The sequence below is a fragment of the Panthera onca genome, chromosome E1 (genome assembly GCF_046562875.1).
Source record: "Panthera onca isolate mPanOnc1 chromosome E1, mPanOnc1 haplotype 2, whole genome shotgun sequence".
Classification (NCBI taxonomy): Eukaryota; Metazoa; Chordata; class Mammalia; order Carnivora; family Felidae; genus Panthera; species Panthera onca.
Window position 1 is genome coordinate 44,087,103 of NC_138352.1, and position 18,073 is coordinate 44,105,175.

General features: G+C 34.3%; 1 protein-coding gene across 2 annotated transcripts in view; it reads right to left on the bottom strand.

Moving 5' to 3' along the window:
• VMP1 (vacuole membrane protein 1) overlaps nt 1–18,073 on the bottom strand; it is a 128,388-nt gene that overhangs the window by 59,054 nt on the left and 51,261 nt on the right. The window contains exons 6-7 of one of the 2 annotated variants that reach the window (XM_060647754.3): nt 11,309–11,476; nt 2,808–2,939 (exon numbers count right to left, since the gene is read on the bottom strand). In XM_060647754.3, coding sequence (XP_060503737.1) covers nt 2,808–2,939; nt 11,309–11,476 — 300 coding nt within the window. The remainder of the gene's footprint in view (nt 1–2,807; nt 2,940–11,308; nt 11,477–18,073) is intronic. The other variant, XM_060647755.3, reaches the window with a different exon arrangement.

Consider the following 18,073-nt stretch of genomic DNA (forward strand, 5'->3'; position numbering starts at 1 on the left):
ACAACTTCTTTGACCTCGGCTACAGCAACTTTTTATTTGACATGTCACCAGAGGCAAGGGAAATAAAAGCAAAAATGAACTATTGGGACCTCATCAAGATAAAAAGCTTCTGCATGGCAAAGGAAACAATCAGCAAAACTAAAAGGCAATCGATGGAATGGAGAAGATATTTGCAAATGACGTATCAGATAAAAGGTTAGTATCCAAAATCTATAAAAACTTATCAAACTCAACACCCAAAAAACAAAACTATCCAGATAAGAAATGGGCAAAAGACATGAATACATACTTTTCCAAAGAAGACATCCACATGGTTAACAGACACATGAAAAGATGCTCAACATCACTCATTACCAGGGAAATACAAATCAAAACCACAATGAAATATCACCTCACACCTGTCAGAATGGCTAAAATTAACAACTCAGGCAACAACAGATGTCAGCGAGGATGTGGAGAAAGAGGAACCCTTTTACACTGCTGGTGGGAATGCAAACTGGTGCAGTGACTCTGGAAAACAGTATGAAGGTTCCTCAAAAAATTAAAAATACAACTACCCCACAACACAGCAATTGTACAACTAGGTATTTATCCAAAGGATACAGGTGTGCTGTTTTCAAGGAGCAGAGGCACCTCAATGTTTATAGCGGTGCTATAGACAATAGCCAAAGTATGGAAAGAGCCCAAATGTCCATTGACTGATGAATGGATAAAGAAGATATGGTGTATATCTATATCTATATCTATCTATCTCTATATATTTCTATACATATACATATACATTGGAATATTACTCGGTGATCAAAAAGAATGAAATCTTGACATTTGCAACAATGTGGATGGAACTAGAACGTATTATGCTAAGCGAAATTAGTCAGAGAAAGACAAATATCATATGACTTCACTCATATATGGAATTTAAGAAACAAAATAGATGAACACAAGGGAAGGGAAGCAAAAATAATATAAAAACAGAGAGGGAGACAAACCAGAAGAGACTCTTAAACACAAAGAACAAACTGGGGGTTGCTGGTGGGGTGCTGGGTGGGGGGAAGGGCTAACTAAAGGGGTGAGGGGCAATAAGGAAGATACTTGTTCGGATGAGTACTGGGTGTTTTATGTAAGCGATGATTCGCCAAATTCTATTCCTGAAATTATTATTATACTGTATGTTAACTAACTTGGATCTAAATTAAAAAAAAAGACTATGGGAAATATACTTGAAAGTCCAAGAATAGCAAAATTATGTTAGTAGGGAAAGGAATTAAAAAAGTGATTCAATATATATAATAATTTTCTTATGGGTCTTCATTCATGAGAGACATAGATTTTATTTGTATCATCTTATGAAAACCAGATCACATGAATAACCAAGAAATCCAGGAAGATGTTTATGAATCAATTTTGTTAGATTTTCTGTGTTTAAATATGTGCTTTTACTTAATCCACTCTCTGTAATATATAATTAACCCACAGGAAATTATAGATTCAGTATTGGTTGATTTGGGGATAACATTTACATACCTGTGTTACTTCTAATCATATTTTCAGTTTTGAGTAATGGTTTGATCATAACGTGGCTTACTTTTTATTTTTCTAAATAATCATATGTACATATATATGTATTACTTTTTAATATAAATGTTTATATTCATAATTACTATTTATTCTTACTATAAAAAAGGACTGTAAAAAACAGTTTTATTTCAAAATGTTAATTAGCCTGATTTTACATATAAACACAGACTACTAAGTTAATAAAAAAAAATGGGTGTGTACTTATGTGGGCACATGCACTTAACAAACACACAACAAGACAATTTTCCAAACAACTTCATTTCATAGGTTAATGAACAAATCTAGGAAGGAAGATGTATTTTATAGATAATCTTTCAAAAATCTCTTTTACATCCCTTTTTTTTGGGTCTATGTTGATTTCTACTGTCATTCCTAAGAAGCGACTCAGTTAACAATATTCTTAGGAATTTTCCTGCAAAGAATGAAACACCTATCTTGTAACATTAAGGTATCGGTTGATATACAGCTTATGCTCAGGTGTAAAAAGGCTTCAGCCTTTCTTCCCTCTAGCTGTTAAAGGGTAAGTTTATTGTAATTGTTCTTTTCTATTTCCTTTCCTTTCCTTTCCTTCTTTCTTTTTTTAACGTTTATTTTTGAGAGACAGAGACAGAGCGTGAGCGGGAGAGTGACAGAAAGAGAGAGAATCCAAAGCAGGCTCCAGGCTCTGAGCTGTCAGCACACAGCCTGACACGGGGCTCGAACCCACAAACCATGATATCATGACCTGAGCCGAAGTCAGATGCTTAACTGACTGAATCACCCAGGCACCCCTGTAACTGCCATTTCTTAAGAGTTCCCAAATAATTTCCTCTAAACATGGCAAAATATTTTGACATTATTCTTAAAAACTTTGGACTCATAGCCTGACCCACCTATTTGTCCCCCTTATTCAGTTAGTGGTCTGCTTGGTAATACTTAAAAACACATAATGGACAAAGAATGTTTCGGCTCCTAAACTTCATTAGCGACATCAACTTACTCTGGTTTCTGGCAAAGTGTTTCAGCTTAGTGAGTTGTCTTGTGGATTCTTTCTGTATTTCTCTATTCTAAAATCAAGATTATAATCACTTTTATATTTCAGCTTTTCTAAATATTCTATCCCAAATAATGTATTATTTATTTTTATGCTGGGAGTTTTCTTCTTTAAAGTAACTATTAACAATTTCACCTTAGCCATAACTTTTTTAAGGACAATTAAAGTATTCTATTGTTTTCTCTACTGTTCTTACTTGTGCAGTCTCTGCATGTTCCAGCATTTCTTCGAATTCCTGATACTCTTCATCATCTGGTTCAGCACCTGAGAGGCGAGCTGCCCTGGCCATGAAATATGGAGGCAGCTCTCCAATTGCTGTACCGATACCCTATGTGCAAAACCAAAATACTCACATGAGATTCTGTTCTCAACATAAGAATACTAAACAGATTAAATCTATATTTTTCTACATTGCCAAAACCACATTAAGATGCATGTATTAGGGAGGAAAGCATATACTAATCAAGAGAACATGAGTGTGACTCTTGGCCCTAATACTGACCAATACAAAGCCAGGCGAGATAATATACACTAAACTCTTAGACAATTCCTGGTGCATGGCAGACATTAGATTAACGTTAGTTCTCTAAGCATCTCTACTTATACTCTGTGATTTCTGTCAGTTTTTTCCCTCTTTTCATATCATTTGGTAATGAGTATTCACTAGTACAAGTTTTAGATAAAACTTTCTAGGAAATCTTCTGGTATTTAAGATGCTGTTTCAATCTGGTATTTAAGGTATTTAATCTGGTATTTAGGGTGCTGTTTTAATTTTTTTGTGTGTGCAGAGTTAAAACTTTTAACAAATAGTGGTCAGGAAGCCCCTTGAAATCTCAACATTAGGATGGATAAATTTTCACCACAGGAAAAATGTTTATTTCCTCAGGACATTGAGTGACTCATGTTTCAGTCACTTTGTGGATTCTTGTTTTTGAAGAGAATTTTTTTTTCACTCAACTTAAAACATAGGATGAAAACAAAGGTAAGAGAATCAGGAACTTGGTTTGGACTTAAATGGCTTAAATACAAGATAGATGATAACGTAAAAGGTATATGGTTTCTAGGAAAATTCTCAACTTTGAGCCATCCTTCTCTGCCTTGAGTCATAGTGAATGAAAAAGTTTTGCTAATTCTCAGAAGCAATTTTAGGTCTATTTGCTCTGTACTATGACTTTGTCAACAAATGCCTTGAAAAGAATCCCCAAGGAACATTATCAAATTCAAATATTTCATGTTCACAGTGTTATATTTCAATGTGTGGGATCAATAATCTCCGAATGAGACTGCATTATCCACATATGAAACAAGAATTCTGAAAAAGAATATACTTAAGTGTCAAAAGAAGCAGGCTATATTTAGTTAAAGAATAAAGAGAGAGAGATGAGAGGGAGGAGAGACATATACATCACGGGATATATAAATAAAACAAATCATATTTTGCTAAACAAAAAAAGTTAATGTTAGTCAACTTTCGAGAATGTTAAGAGAACCAACTTATTATTTAAAAAACAGGTAAATAAAGGGGAAAAATCCATTACTTATCCTCTCTTACCTATATGAAAGATATCTTGGGGTAACCAAATTGGTGATAAGGAGTTTTTCTTTATAAAAACATTCCAGTCAATAAGTAAAGTAAAAAAAATGATGTAATTGGTTTACCCCCATTTTATAACCCTTAATAATGGAATTGTATAACAATGGTGATAATACCACAAAAGGAAAGACAATCAGACATTACTGTACCTCGTGATAGAAATACACAAGACTATAACATGTATTCTCGACAAAAAAATTTTTTTCAAGCCTCTCTAACTATCAACTCACAGGAAACATAGGGAACAGATAAACATATTTAAACTATACCAACTGGGATATAATTAGTAAAATCAAGACTGTGAGAAATTATATTTGACAAACAACCCAGTTTCAACAACAAATAAATATGAAAAGAAAAACAAAGAAACACCATCAGAAAAATCTGAACATTAACTAGGTAGCTGATCTGAAGAGACTATTCCTAATTTCTCTTAGGTGTGATAATGTTTTTTTAAGTCCTAAGACATATTTACAGATGAAATGTGATATGTTATCTAGGATATGCCTCAAGATAGTGGAGAGCCTACAGAGGAGGGATCAGATAAAACAATATTAGCCAGGGATTAATATTAACTGAGTTTGGGTGATAATATATTAAATTAATTATATAAATCTCTGTACTTAAAAAAATTTTTTTCCCATTACAAAAAGTAGGAAGTTAATTGCAACATGTTATTCAAAACATGAACTTCTCTTAAAACCTGTTAACTCAAATGTTTAATAGTTCTGAAAGCAATCATATGATTCAAACTCATGACAAGTTTCCTTAAAGTTAAAAAGGAAGTAATAATGGACTGAAATGAAATCAAGAGCTACATACTATATTATACTTGGTTGACTATATTTATTGTTATAGTTGGATTCTGCTCATGTTTTCCCACATTAGCAAGAAACAAGAATGGTGATCATGAGTCAATATTCTGTTTTTTTACACAAATAGATAAAAAGAAATACAGTTATCCAGACAGGTCCCCCAAAACACATTATATTCTAGACACAAAAGTTTATTTAGTTATCTCAAATTAGGTACTGCAGTCCCATAATTTCATGATTCTTACAAAATAATTTTATAATTCTTGCAAAATCAAAACAAAAAACCAAAACAGAAGTGTGGAACACTAAAAACTGTCAGCCTAGGCTTAATTAGGGGAAGAAATAACTGGTTTCCTTATTGCAAAAGAGACAAGTAGTTTTTAGTCAAGCAATAATTCAGAAAGCTCTTCTAAAAACCATCTGCTCCATATCAATTGATTACCTTGAAGACCCTGCTTCTTGAATTGGAGAAGATTTTAACATGCACAAAATATGCAAAACCAAGAGGGAAATATCTTCCTGGAGTATCAATTATATTCAAAGAATTAGGGGAGGAGGAAAATCCTGAATGTTCATGCTTTTAAAAAGTTTTGTCAAGTGGATTCACAAGCAAATCAGTATTTTGCTTTTCACTGATGGGAATCATAAGTTTAATAGTAAAAATATGGAGAGCAGAAAATTTTACATATGCTGATTCTCAGATATTATGGTAGTTTTGTATTATCTATGTGTTAATAATTTTTTTAAACAAAATGATTTTTCTATTACATATTCCAATTACAAACATAAATCAGAGGTTAAAAGCAGAAGTTAGGAGGGTAAGCTTGAAACCACTGAGAAATGCAGGGTTCTTACAGAAAACAATTATACCAATTCTAGTAAAATTTTCAAGACTGTTTTGCACATAGAGAAAATTTGCTTCCAGTTTCCCTTGAGGTCAGTTTTCAAATGGCTGTAAGAAGGAATGAAGTTCTGACACATGCTACAACATGGATGAAACTTGAAAACCTTATGCCAAGCAAAATAAGCCAGACATAGAAAAACAAGTATTATATGATTCCATTTAGATGGGGTATCTAGAATTGACACAATCAAAGAAGAAGAAAATAGAAAAGACTCTAGAGTTATTGTTTTAATGGGTACATATTTCTGTTTGGGATGACAAAATGTTCTGGCAATGATGACACAACATTGTGAATATACTTAAGGCCAATAAACTGTGTACTTAAAAACGGTTAAAATGGTAAAACTTTCCTTATATATATTTTACCACAATAATCACCCCCTAACCATGAACTTAACAAATACATGACCTTAAAAGGTGATGCTCTCTATCTAAAAGTCAACACACATGCTCTCGCCCCTGCCCTGCTGTCCCACTTTACAAATCTTTATTCTTAGATCTCAACCAAAACACTGCTTCTTCATGGAAATCTTCCTTGAATCATAAACTAGGGAAAATGTCTGTGTTATACAGATTTCTCCTTCATATTTATACGGTTTTTCCATGATATTTATTTATGCATTTTTTCCATGATAATTATTTCCCTCACTGGAACGTAAAGTTCCAATGAGACTGTTCAGTTTTGCTCACTCTGAATCTCTGGTGCTTGGATGCATAATAACTATTATTGGAATTCATGAGTGAAATGAAAATTTGTGAAGCTTTGCACTGGTGACACAAATTATGGAAGATCAAAAGATTCAAACTGAAAAAAAGTAACTAATGATCAACAATATCAAACAATTCATGGGGCACCTGGGTGGCTCAGTTGGTTAAGTGTCCTACTTCCGCTCAGGTCATGATCTCACGGTCCATGAGTTCGAGCCCCGTGTCAGGCTCTGTGCTAACAGCTCAGAGCCTGGAGCCTGCTTCAGATTCTGTCTCCCTCTCTCTCTCTCTCTGCCCCTCCCCCCTTCATGCTCTGTCTCTGTCTCAAAAATAAATAAACATTAAGAAAAAAATTAAAAAAAAAACACACAGAAAAACCCAATTCACTTTAGCGTGCTCCAAAGACCTACATAAACAAGCTGAAATTAAGAGCAACCCTGGTCTTTTTTTTTTTTTTTTAACGTTTATTTATTATTGAGAGACAGAGAGAGACAGAGTATGAGCGTGGGAGGGGCAGAGAGAGGAGGAGACACAGAATCCAGAATCCGAAGCAGGCTCCAGGCTCTGAGCTGTCAGCACAGAGCCCGACACGGGGCTCGAACTCATGAATGTGAGATCATGACCTGAACTGAAGTCGGACGCTCAACTGACTGAGCCACCCAGGCGCCCCCAACCCTGGTCTTTATCCTATAATTGGATGTACTCCACATTTTAATTATTTTACTGATTCACTACGTTTGTAATGATAGCAACGTCTGTAAAGACATACTACTTTGCAAAGTACAAACTGGATAAAAATGTCAAATAAGATATGAGTTTGTTTTTCAGTTTTCTTTAATGTTTATTATTTTTGAGAGAGACAGAAACAGAGACAGAGAATGAGAGGGAGAGGGGTAGAAAGAGAGGGAGACAGAATCCAAAGCATCAAATAAGATGTGAGTTGTTTTTTTTTTTTTAACGTTTATTTATTTTTGAGACAGAGAGAGACAAAGCATGAACAGGGGAGGGGCAGAGAGAGAGGGAGACACAGAATCGGAAGCAGGCTCCAGGCTCTGAGCCATCAGCCCAGAGCCCGACGCGGGGCTCGAACTCACAGACTCACAGACCGTGAGATCGTGACCTGAGCTGAAGTCGGACGCTTAACCGACTGAGCCACCCAGGCGCCCCAAGATGTGAGTTTTTAATCAAGCAAGACATTCTTTTGAACAGAACAAAACATATGGGTGTGAACACAAACGAAAGGGTAAACTCATCTATGAAAGGGTAAACTACAAATCAAGGCTGACACACTCTATATCAAGGTTTCTCAACCTCAGCAGTATGGACATTTTATGACTGTATCCCATTTAACCATTTTAAAATATAAAACTAAGTGGCATTAACTGCATTCACAATGTTGTGCAACCACCATCACTATCTATTTCCAGTATTTTTCATCACCCAAATGGAAATACTGCACCCATTAAGCATTAACTTTCTCATCCCACACAACGCTGGTAACTTCAAAGGTACTTCTTATCTCTATGAATTTGACTCTTCTATTTTATTTTTATTTATACTTTTTTTAAAGTTTATTTATTTTGAGAGAGAGAGAAAGAGTGTGTGTGTGAGTGCAGGGGCGGGGGGGGTAGGGCTGAGAGGGAAAGAGAGAATCCTAAGCAAGCCTAGATTGTCACAGTGGAGCCCAACATGGGACTCAATCCCACCAACTGTGAGATCATGACCTGAGACAAAATCAGAGTTGAACACTTAACTGACTGAGCCGCTCAGGTGCCCCCAATTTGACTCTTCTGGACAATTCACATAAGTGCAATCATATAGTATCTGTCTTTCTAGTAATGGCTTATTTCATTTAACATAATGTTTTTGAGGTTAATACTGTAGTACTATTCAGAACTTCATTCCTTTTTATGGATGAATAATATTCCATTATACGTATATACTACATTTTATCCATGTATCTGTTGCGGGACACTGGGTTGTTTCCACCTTTCTGAAAATGTGGAGGGGTGCCTGGGTGGCTCAGTTAGTTAACCGCCCAGTACTTGATTTCAGCTCAGCTCATAATCTCATGGTGAGAGTAAGCCAGTGTTGGGCTCTGCATGGACAGTGTGGAGCCTACTTGGGATTCCCCCCCTGCCCCGCCCCTCCTGTGCTCTCTGTCTCAAAATAAATAAACATTTAAAAAATTAAAAAAAAAAAAAAAAAAAGAAAATGTGGATAATATTACTGAGGAATGAAGTACAAGTATCTGAACTTATACCTGAGTCCCAGTTTTCAGTTCTTGTGGGTATTTATGTAGGAGTGGAATTAGAGGAGGGTCATATGGTAATTCTAAATTTAGGTTTTTGAGAATCCACCAAACTCTTTTCCCTAGCAGCTAAATTACTTTACATTCCCAACAGTCTACAAGAGTTCCAATTTCTCCATATCCTGATACTTGTTTTCTTTTTTAAAAAATAATAGCAAAGGGGTATTTCCTTGTGGTTTGAATTTGCACTTCCCCAATGACTAAATGATGCTGAGAATCTTTGTACTTATTGGCCATTAGTGTATCTTCTTTGGAGAAAAGTCTATTCAAGTCCTTTGCCCATTTTTAAAATTGGGTTGTTAAGTTGTAGAAGTTCTTCAAACATTCTGGATATTAAACCTTTATCAGATATATGATTTGTGAACATCCCCTTGCATTCTGTGGGTTATCTTTTCACTCTCTTGATAATGTTTTTTTTTTTTTTTTTTTTTTGACATAAAAGAGGTTTTTATTTTAGTGAAGTTCAACTTACCTATTACTTTTTCTTGTTGTCTATGTTTTTGGGGTGTCATATTTAAGAAACCATTGCCAAATCCAACACCATGCAGATTGTCTCTACATCTTCCTCTAAGAGTTGTACAGTTTTAGTTCGTAAGCTTAAGTCCCTGATGCATTTTGAGTTAATTTTTACAGAAGGTAAGGGTCCAAATCCATTATTCTGAATGTGTATATGGTTTTCCCAGCACCTTTTGTTGAAAGGACTATCCATATAAATATTGAGAACAATAGGAACCAATTTAAATGTAACTTGATATGCGCTCCACTTTATATGTGACAAAAGACAATTTCAAAAAAGGAAATATGAAGAGCACTCAGCCAATTAACTAGGATTAATCAACATTCTTGTACTATGTGCAAAACCTTATACTGACTGCTGTGAGGGTAATAAATTTAAGGTACAGTTTATATTTTTTAGGAGCTTAAAATTTATTTGGGAAAGTAAGCCACTACACTAGTCTAGTTAACTAATTTAAGGCATGCATGGAGCTAGGCCAAATGAACACTTCAAACAATATGAACTATGGGAGTTGGAGGAGGCAGTTATCACTGCCAGCTGCGATGGAAGTTTTTCTTTGTTGGCATTAGTGTTAATCCAGCCATGTAAATCATTTGTGAAGGAACTAAAGCAAAACAGAAAACCGAATCCATATACATGGTCTCTTTCTAGCACGTTCCAAGTATCTTCTGTTATTTTAATAATAATTTTTCATCAAAAGACTAATGTGGTCAAATTTATAAAACATATGCAACTAGTACAATGAATTTTGTTTCCAGTGCTTATAAAAGAGTAACAGGAAATACGACAATTTTTCCTGCCTTTCATATTCAACAAATTCAAAATATGGCATTTCCCTTACAATTCTTTTAAAACACAACATACTAGGCTATAATATAACTGACAAATAAGTTATATTAAAAACGAAGACTATCGTATGAAACACACACACACAGACAATATAGTTGTTAACCTTTAAATAAGTGTATTTGAAAACTTTCCCTCTTCCATGGGTATGGCATTCATGTTCATTTCAGTCAAGATTTTTAACTGATCTGTTCCATATGTTTTATTTTATAAGACACTGTTAGGGGAAAAAAGTTACAGAGAACCTATAACTTAATGAATCCAAATGACAAAAAATGTTCAAAGAGTAACAGAAAGTCTTTAGCAAATGAACTATTCCTCAATGATACACATTTGAATGAATATAGGCATATAGAAAAAAAAAGAATACTTTGTATGGATTAAAATAATCTGTCACTGGATATATAGTACAAAAGCTTCCCAAAATACACTTAAGCAAACCATAAAAAGAATAATTGGTACAACTGAAAGCAAGATCACCATACACAACCATATAGTCTGATACCCTCACTACAGTAAAGCTTGGTCTATTAAAAAAATATCTGACCTTACTTCAGTATTACTAACAACTCAGAAAATGAAATAAGCCCTCTAAGAATAAACACAGAGTATCTGAATCTAGGAGAGAGACATACAACATTTACCAATCTGGGACTGAAAATACAACCACTTGCTATGTGTTTATCAAATATTTCACATTGGTAAAATTTTGCAAAGTAGTATAGTTGTATCATCTATCCTCCATTTCTCCTCTTGCTGTCTACATGGCATCCACTGCTTTGTTGTACCTATGGCTTCATGCCTTACTCTGAATGTCATTCATGAATGGGGAAGCTCTAAAGGGTTTCTCTTACTTGGAAGCAGATAACTGGTGACTTCATGAATTAATTGTTTATTGACTTGCTATGTGGATATACATTTGGATTAAATTTTCAATGAGGTACAACAAAGTATCAAAATAGTGAGGTTAATTTTAGACAAATATGAAAATGGACATCTTACCCACATGCAGGCCTCAATCCTAACTTTTGAGATGATGCTCCACAAAGAAATGGTTCCTTCAATGCTCTCTTCATCTGGACAAATAATTTGATCAGGATAAGGTGGTTCAGGGAAATTAACTGAATTGCATTCATAAGCAGCTAATGTAACTGAAGCTATATGTGGACCCTATGAAACAAATATGAGAAACCTCTGATGAGAAATATTAATGAAAAAGGAATTACCAATCAATACACATGTCATTTTAACAGTACCTTAATTACTATACATAAATAGAAAAATCTTAGCTTCTAGAGAATAAGAATCTAACTACCTATTTCAAGTTGCAGTTGGTAATTTGAAAAACTAATCCTTAATCTCTTCCCAGCTTGTTTTTTTAATTCAGATTTATTGAAGTATAATTTACATATAATAGTATATAGGTATATAGTTCATTGAGTTTTGACAAATATATTGAACTGTATAAGTACAACCAACCAAGATATAGAACATTTCCATCACTACAAAAAGTTCCCTGGTGTCTTTTTATAGTCAATCTCCTTCTCCAACACCATATGATTTCTGGCTTTATTTGATTTTATTCATCTATATTCTCATTTGTAAGAATGTTATACCCTTTGATAAAAAATTCCTGTGCCCTATCCCTTTAGGCATGATTCGAGAATACCACTTTTCTGTCCTTACTTAAAAACAGTTGGTGAAGTAACTACCTCACTTATCTTTCCCAAAGATAAGAGGTCCTAAAACAAAATAAAACTGTGGAACAAATATCAGTAAGTTTTTCTTTTAAAGCAGTATTTTCTATGGAAGATTTTGTGTTGCTTTGTACCTTTATTTTAAAATATTAAAAATTAAGGGCACCTGGGTGGCTCAGTCGGTTGAGCATCCAACTTCGGCTAAGGTCATGATCTTGCAGTTTGTAAGTCTGAGGCCCACATTGGGCTCACTGCTGTCCGCCTGTCAGTGCAGAGCCCGCTTCAGATACTCTGTCCCCCTTTCTCTGCCCCTCCCCTGCTTGTGCTCTCCCAAAAAATAAATATAAAAAACAATAAATTAAAATATTACAAATTAATAATAATCACATAGGTTAAAATGGATTAATATTAGATGTGTGATAAAGGCTTAATAAACACAATGGTTCCCAAGTGCACATGCATGCCAAGGTGAGGGGTCTGTATAAGAACCAACTAGGGAATTTGTTAAATATACAAATTCCTGGGTTCCCTAAAATAGATTTATTCAATAGGTGGGGATAGGAACCTGTATGTTTTAAATGAGTTTATTTAGAATTTCAAATAAGTTAGGTTCTCTAATAGGCTAGGTTTAGGAACCACTGGGATAACAGTAAATTAAGGGTCAGGAATGAAACCTTTTTTTTTTTTTTAACGTTTATTTTATTTTGAGAGAGACAGAGACAGAGAGAGAATCCCAAGCAGGCTCTGTGTTAGCAGAGTGGGGCTCGAACCCACAAATCATGAGATCATGACCTGAGCCAAAACCAAGAGCCAGATGCTTAACCGACTGAACCACTCAGGCGCCCCAGGAATTAAACAACCTTAGACAAAGTCACTTAACTTTTTTTCTGGGCCTCAGTTTACTCTTCTGCAAAGAAAAAAATTAAGACTCATAGTTTTATTCAGCTCCAAAATAAAAAACTCCAAATATAATCAAATATGTGAATTAAAATCTAACAATAATTTCCAAAGTTCTCATGAGGTATCAGAGCTAAACACTGGACATCCTTAACACGTTTCTTTAACATACAAGCTGTAAATATTTACTTTAAAGCATACTGTAGACCTAGTGGCTATAAGCATAACTTCTAGAGCCACATGTTCTGGTTCAGGTTCTGGACTCTGTAACTTACCTTCTGAGTCTTGCTCTCCTAATCTATAAAATGGAAATAATCAAATACCTTCAGAACCTACATTCTGGGGATACCATAAAATTTAAATCAGTCAACTTATATAAAGTACCCAGCTTAGAATAAACCCTCAAAATGTACTAGCCATTAGTTATTATGAAGAAAAATACTGTATTTGTAGAATAAAATTTTGTAGAATAGCAAATAAAAATATAGTAAAAATTTTTGTTATACAATATTATGTTTTAGATAATATAATATTAAATTGTATGCATTAATATATTAAAATATATATATAATTTTATCCTCTCTAGCTCTATACACATACACACATACAGTAAGTGGTCTCGGTATACAAGAGGTTTTTTTTTAAATTTCTTTTCTTAAAGTTTACTTGTTTTGAGAGTGAGAAAGAGAGAGAGAGAGAGTCAGGTGGTGGGGGGGAGAAGCAGAGGGAGAAGGAGAAAGAGACTCCTAAGCAGGCTCCATGTTCAGTGCAGGGCCCAACGTGGGGCTTGATCTTACCACCATGAGATCACGACCTGAGCCTATATCAAAAGTCCGACGCTTAACCGATTGAGCCACCCAGAGGCCCTGAGAGCCTTTTTAAATCATAAGGTAAAAAAATTAGTGGTTCAAAGACAAAAGTGCACAGATGCAACAATGAAAATAAAACATTAAGGAACTATTGCTATTAAGATAAAAGGTGATTTAAAACAAAACTTTTTGTTGTAAGTTAATACGAAAAATATATTCATAAATCTAAGCTACATTTCTCCCTATATGCAACTGGCGTTATGTGTTCAAAGAAAATCTAAAAAATGTAGTTCTGCATGTAGCACTGAATCAATTATTAGTTTTTTTCTGGACCAAAAAAATCTATGTGAATTTTTAGCCTCTTCATCTTTCTCTTGAGTTTTAATTCACAGAAATTCATAAAGAGTAATATTTACATTAAAAGAATAATTACGTAAATGCTTTTGAGTAGTCACATTTTCCTTCAAAGTTATTAACCATGAAATCCACAATTGCTTCTTTGAATATTATATGCATAAAAGATTTCACAGTTGAGGGGAAAAAGAATTATTTTGTGATTCTTAAAAAAAAAGTTTAAAGTTTGTGGAATTCAGAATAATTGAATAATTAGTGAAAAATTTCTTACTCTACACATATAGCTAAGTATCAGATGTAATTAAAAAAACAAACAAAAAACGTTGTAACTTCAACCTATAATGTATGAAACGCAAAAGAAAAATGTGATACCAGTAAGTAAAATAGAAGAAATTCAAGAGTTTGCCCATGATACCCCACAAACTGTCCCTATAATATACAGTACAGTCTACTTCTCAACTCTAGAAACGAACTCTAAGTGAACAAAATTAAACTGCCCTGGATACTAAATAATAATATTTCTGGGATGTACAGGAAAGAAAAACCTACATTTCTATTCTAGAAATATAAAATATGTACTTCAACAGATCAAACACATTATCCAACAAGATAAAAGACTTATTCATAGTTTCAATTTTAAGTAATTCTAAAAAGGGAAAATTTCAGCAATCTGATGAGAATTTTTTCCCTAAAGAAAGGACGGTTCATTCACACAACTAAACTGATATATACTTTCCATAACCACACTAATAAGTCATGATTACTCAGCCTTTGAGGCAGATGTGGTTCCCAGCAAAACGGACACAAATAACTCAGCTTCTTGTCCTTTGTTCATTCTCAAGAGCCCGTTTAGTCTGTACCTTGACATTTTAGTTTAAACTACGTTAATTATAGGAAACTTCACAAATTCTTTTCAACAATATAGGCTGATGGTTCCTAAATATAATTGAGTTGAATGAAATAAATATTAGTTTACATGAAAAATCCAAACACCAAGACTAAAAAATTGTTTTGATTTAAATATTTTTAAAGGTTACACATATTCAAATTAACTTTTATTTTCTACAACCTACAAGTCCTACTGCACTATATCATATATTAAATGTCTTAACTATGCTAAATGAAAAACCAAGGGATAAAGACAAACAGCTATAGTGTAAGCAGAAAACACTATCTGGACAGAACCACCATGAAACATATAAAACCCAACAATGTATTGAGCAGGAGGTTACAGCTGTCCTGAGAGCATTTAGATATTGATATGTATGGATTAGAGATCCTGGCCTTTGGTTGGGGGTTTTCTGTCTCAGATCATGAAGTGGTACGGACTTTTACACCTACAGTAAACTAAAAGACTGGACAAAACACATGGAACAATTCTTTTCAGGCATTGTACCATAGGCAGTCTATGATTTCTGACTGCTGATAGAAGGAATACAAATGAGGAAACGTTTCCTATGATGGCTCTGGCTTTTCATTTGTAGACACATTCCATGTCTATAGCAAAATCCAAAGAGAAAGAGCCCAAGCAAAGCATGGTGGTCTTGGGGTGCCTGGCTGGCTCAGTCTGAAGAGCGTGTAACTCAGGGTTGTGAATTTGAGCCCCACGTTGGGTGTAGAAATTACTAAAAATAATAAAATTTTTAAAAAACAGCATGGTGGTCTTGCTGAGTTGAGAAGTAAATCTGAGTTCAGGGAGCCTGAGTAGTTGAAATCTGTGGGACAGAATGATAATAAAGAGAAAGAACTCTAGAAACATGCACAGGGTCCTCTTGAGACTTTGATATACAAAGCTGCATTGCAGGCTAGGGTGAGATTCCATTAGGCTAGGCAAAGAACAAGTGGTGGGAAAACAACTTACACCAGTTGTAAGATAAACAATTCCTAGAGTTCACAAGGACTAGGAAACACCTGCAGTTCAACCAGCTAGAGTGCAGAGACTCGGCATTCAGGGAAGACCCTAAAAGGAGCCTAGAGTAACAGTTACTCCAGATAGGCCATAAAATGTTGTTTTTTTTTTTAAAAACCTTAAACAGATCAAGTTGATGACAGGTAACTTGACTGCCCACCAAAACAGAAAACTGATGTTCTGCAAAGAAAGACAACAAATCCATACAATAAACAATTTTAATACTACATGTCCAGCATCTAATAAGAAACAACTAGATCTGTGAAGAACGAAAATATGACCCAGAAGAAACATTAGTCAACAGAAACAGAAATGTCAGAGATAATGGAAATAGGAGACAAGAACCTAAAAACAGTAAATATAAGTAAGTTTAAGGATTTAAGCAGCAGTTGGCAAACTTCAAATTACAGACCAAATTTGGCCCACGCTAGTTTTATAAAGAAAGTTTCAAAGAATATAGCCATGTCCATTCACTTACATATCGTCTCTGGCTAATTCTGTGCTACAAGAGCAAAAGTGAATAACTCTGAAAGACTCTACAGTTCCACAAAATCTAAAATATTTATTATGTGATCCTTTGCAAAAAAAGTTTGCTGATACCTGGAAAACATAGGGGTGGCTCAGCTGGTTAAGGCTGGTTTTGGCTCAGGTCATAATCCCACAGTTTTGTGGGTTGGAGCCCCATGTAGGGCTCTGCACTGACAGTGCAAAGCCTGCCTGAGATTCTCTCTCTCCCTCTGCCCCTCCCTCACATACACTGTCTCTGTCTCCCTCAAAATAATAAACTTAAAAAAAAAAAAAAAAGGAAAACACAAACATGAGGAAAGAAATGGAAAGTATAAAAAATGGAACTTGTAGAGCTGAAGATAATATCTGAATGGAAAAATTCATTGGCTAGATTGTCAACAGATTAGACAGACACCACAGAAGAAAATATTAGAGAACTTGAAGTCAGGGCTATAGAAAGCATCCAAACTAAAGGATACAGAGGGTAAAAACTATGAAAGAAATAAACCACAGTGACCTGTGGAATAATACCAACTAGTCTAGTATACATGTAATTGGAATCCCAGAAAGAGAGGAGAAGGTGTGTGTTGGTGGGAAGGAGTGTGTGCAGAAAAATACTTGAAGAAATAGTAGCCAAGTATTTAAGGTTTGATGAAAAATATCAATCCATCAACTCACAGATCTAAGAAATTCAACAAACCTCAGGACAAATACAGAGAAAACACTTAAATCACTGAAAATCAGCACAATCATAATCTAATCAAATTGCTATTAACTCAATAATGAAAAAAATATCAAAAGCAACTGGAGGGGTAAAGATAAATTATCTACGGGGAAATATAGATAATACTTCTCATCAGAATAATGCAATCCAAAGACAATGGAATTACTTCTCTGAAGAGCTGAAAGAAAAAAAAAAATCTAGAATCCAGGGAAAATATATTCCAAAATAAAAATAACATAAAAATATTTTCAGATAAACCAAAGCCAAAAAAATCTGTTGTACCAGATCTGGACTATAACAAATATTAAAGGAAGTTCTTAGATAGAAGAAAAGTGATACCAGATGAAATCTTAATGTATACAAAGTAATAAAGAGTACTACAAATATAAAAGATCTTTCCTCCTCATTAAAAATCTTTTCAAAAATAACTAGTTGTCTGAAGTAAAAACTATAGCACATATAGAAGTAAAATATATGACAACAACAGCATACATTATGGGAGGGAGAAAAATGGAATATACCATTGCAGAGCAGTTAAATTATATATATATTTTTAAAATGTTCCATCCAAAAAAAGATAGGAAAAGAACACAAAATAGGTGGGACAAAATAAAAAATAGGTGGGACAAACAGCTTGAGGGTACACTTAAATCCAACCACACTGATAACTACATTAATTATAAATTGACCAAACATACAAATGAAAAGACAGAGAGCGTCAGACTGGATTAAAGACATGCCATCTATAAGAATCCCATTTTATTTTTCTTTGAAGTTTATTTTTATTTATTTTTGAGAGAGCATGCATGAGCAGGGGAAGAGCAGAGCGAGAGGGAGAGAAAGACTCCCAGGCAGGTACTGTGCTGTCAG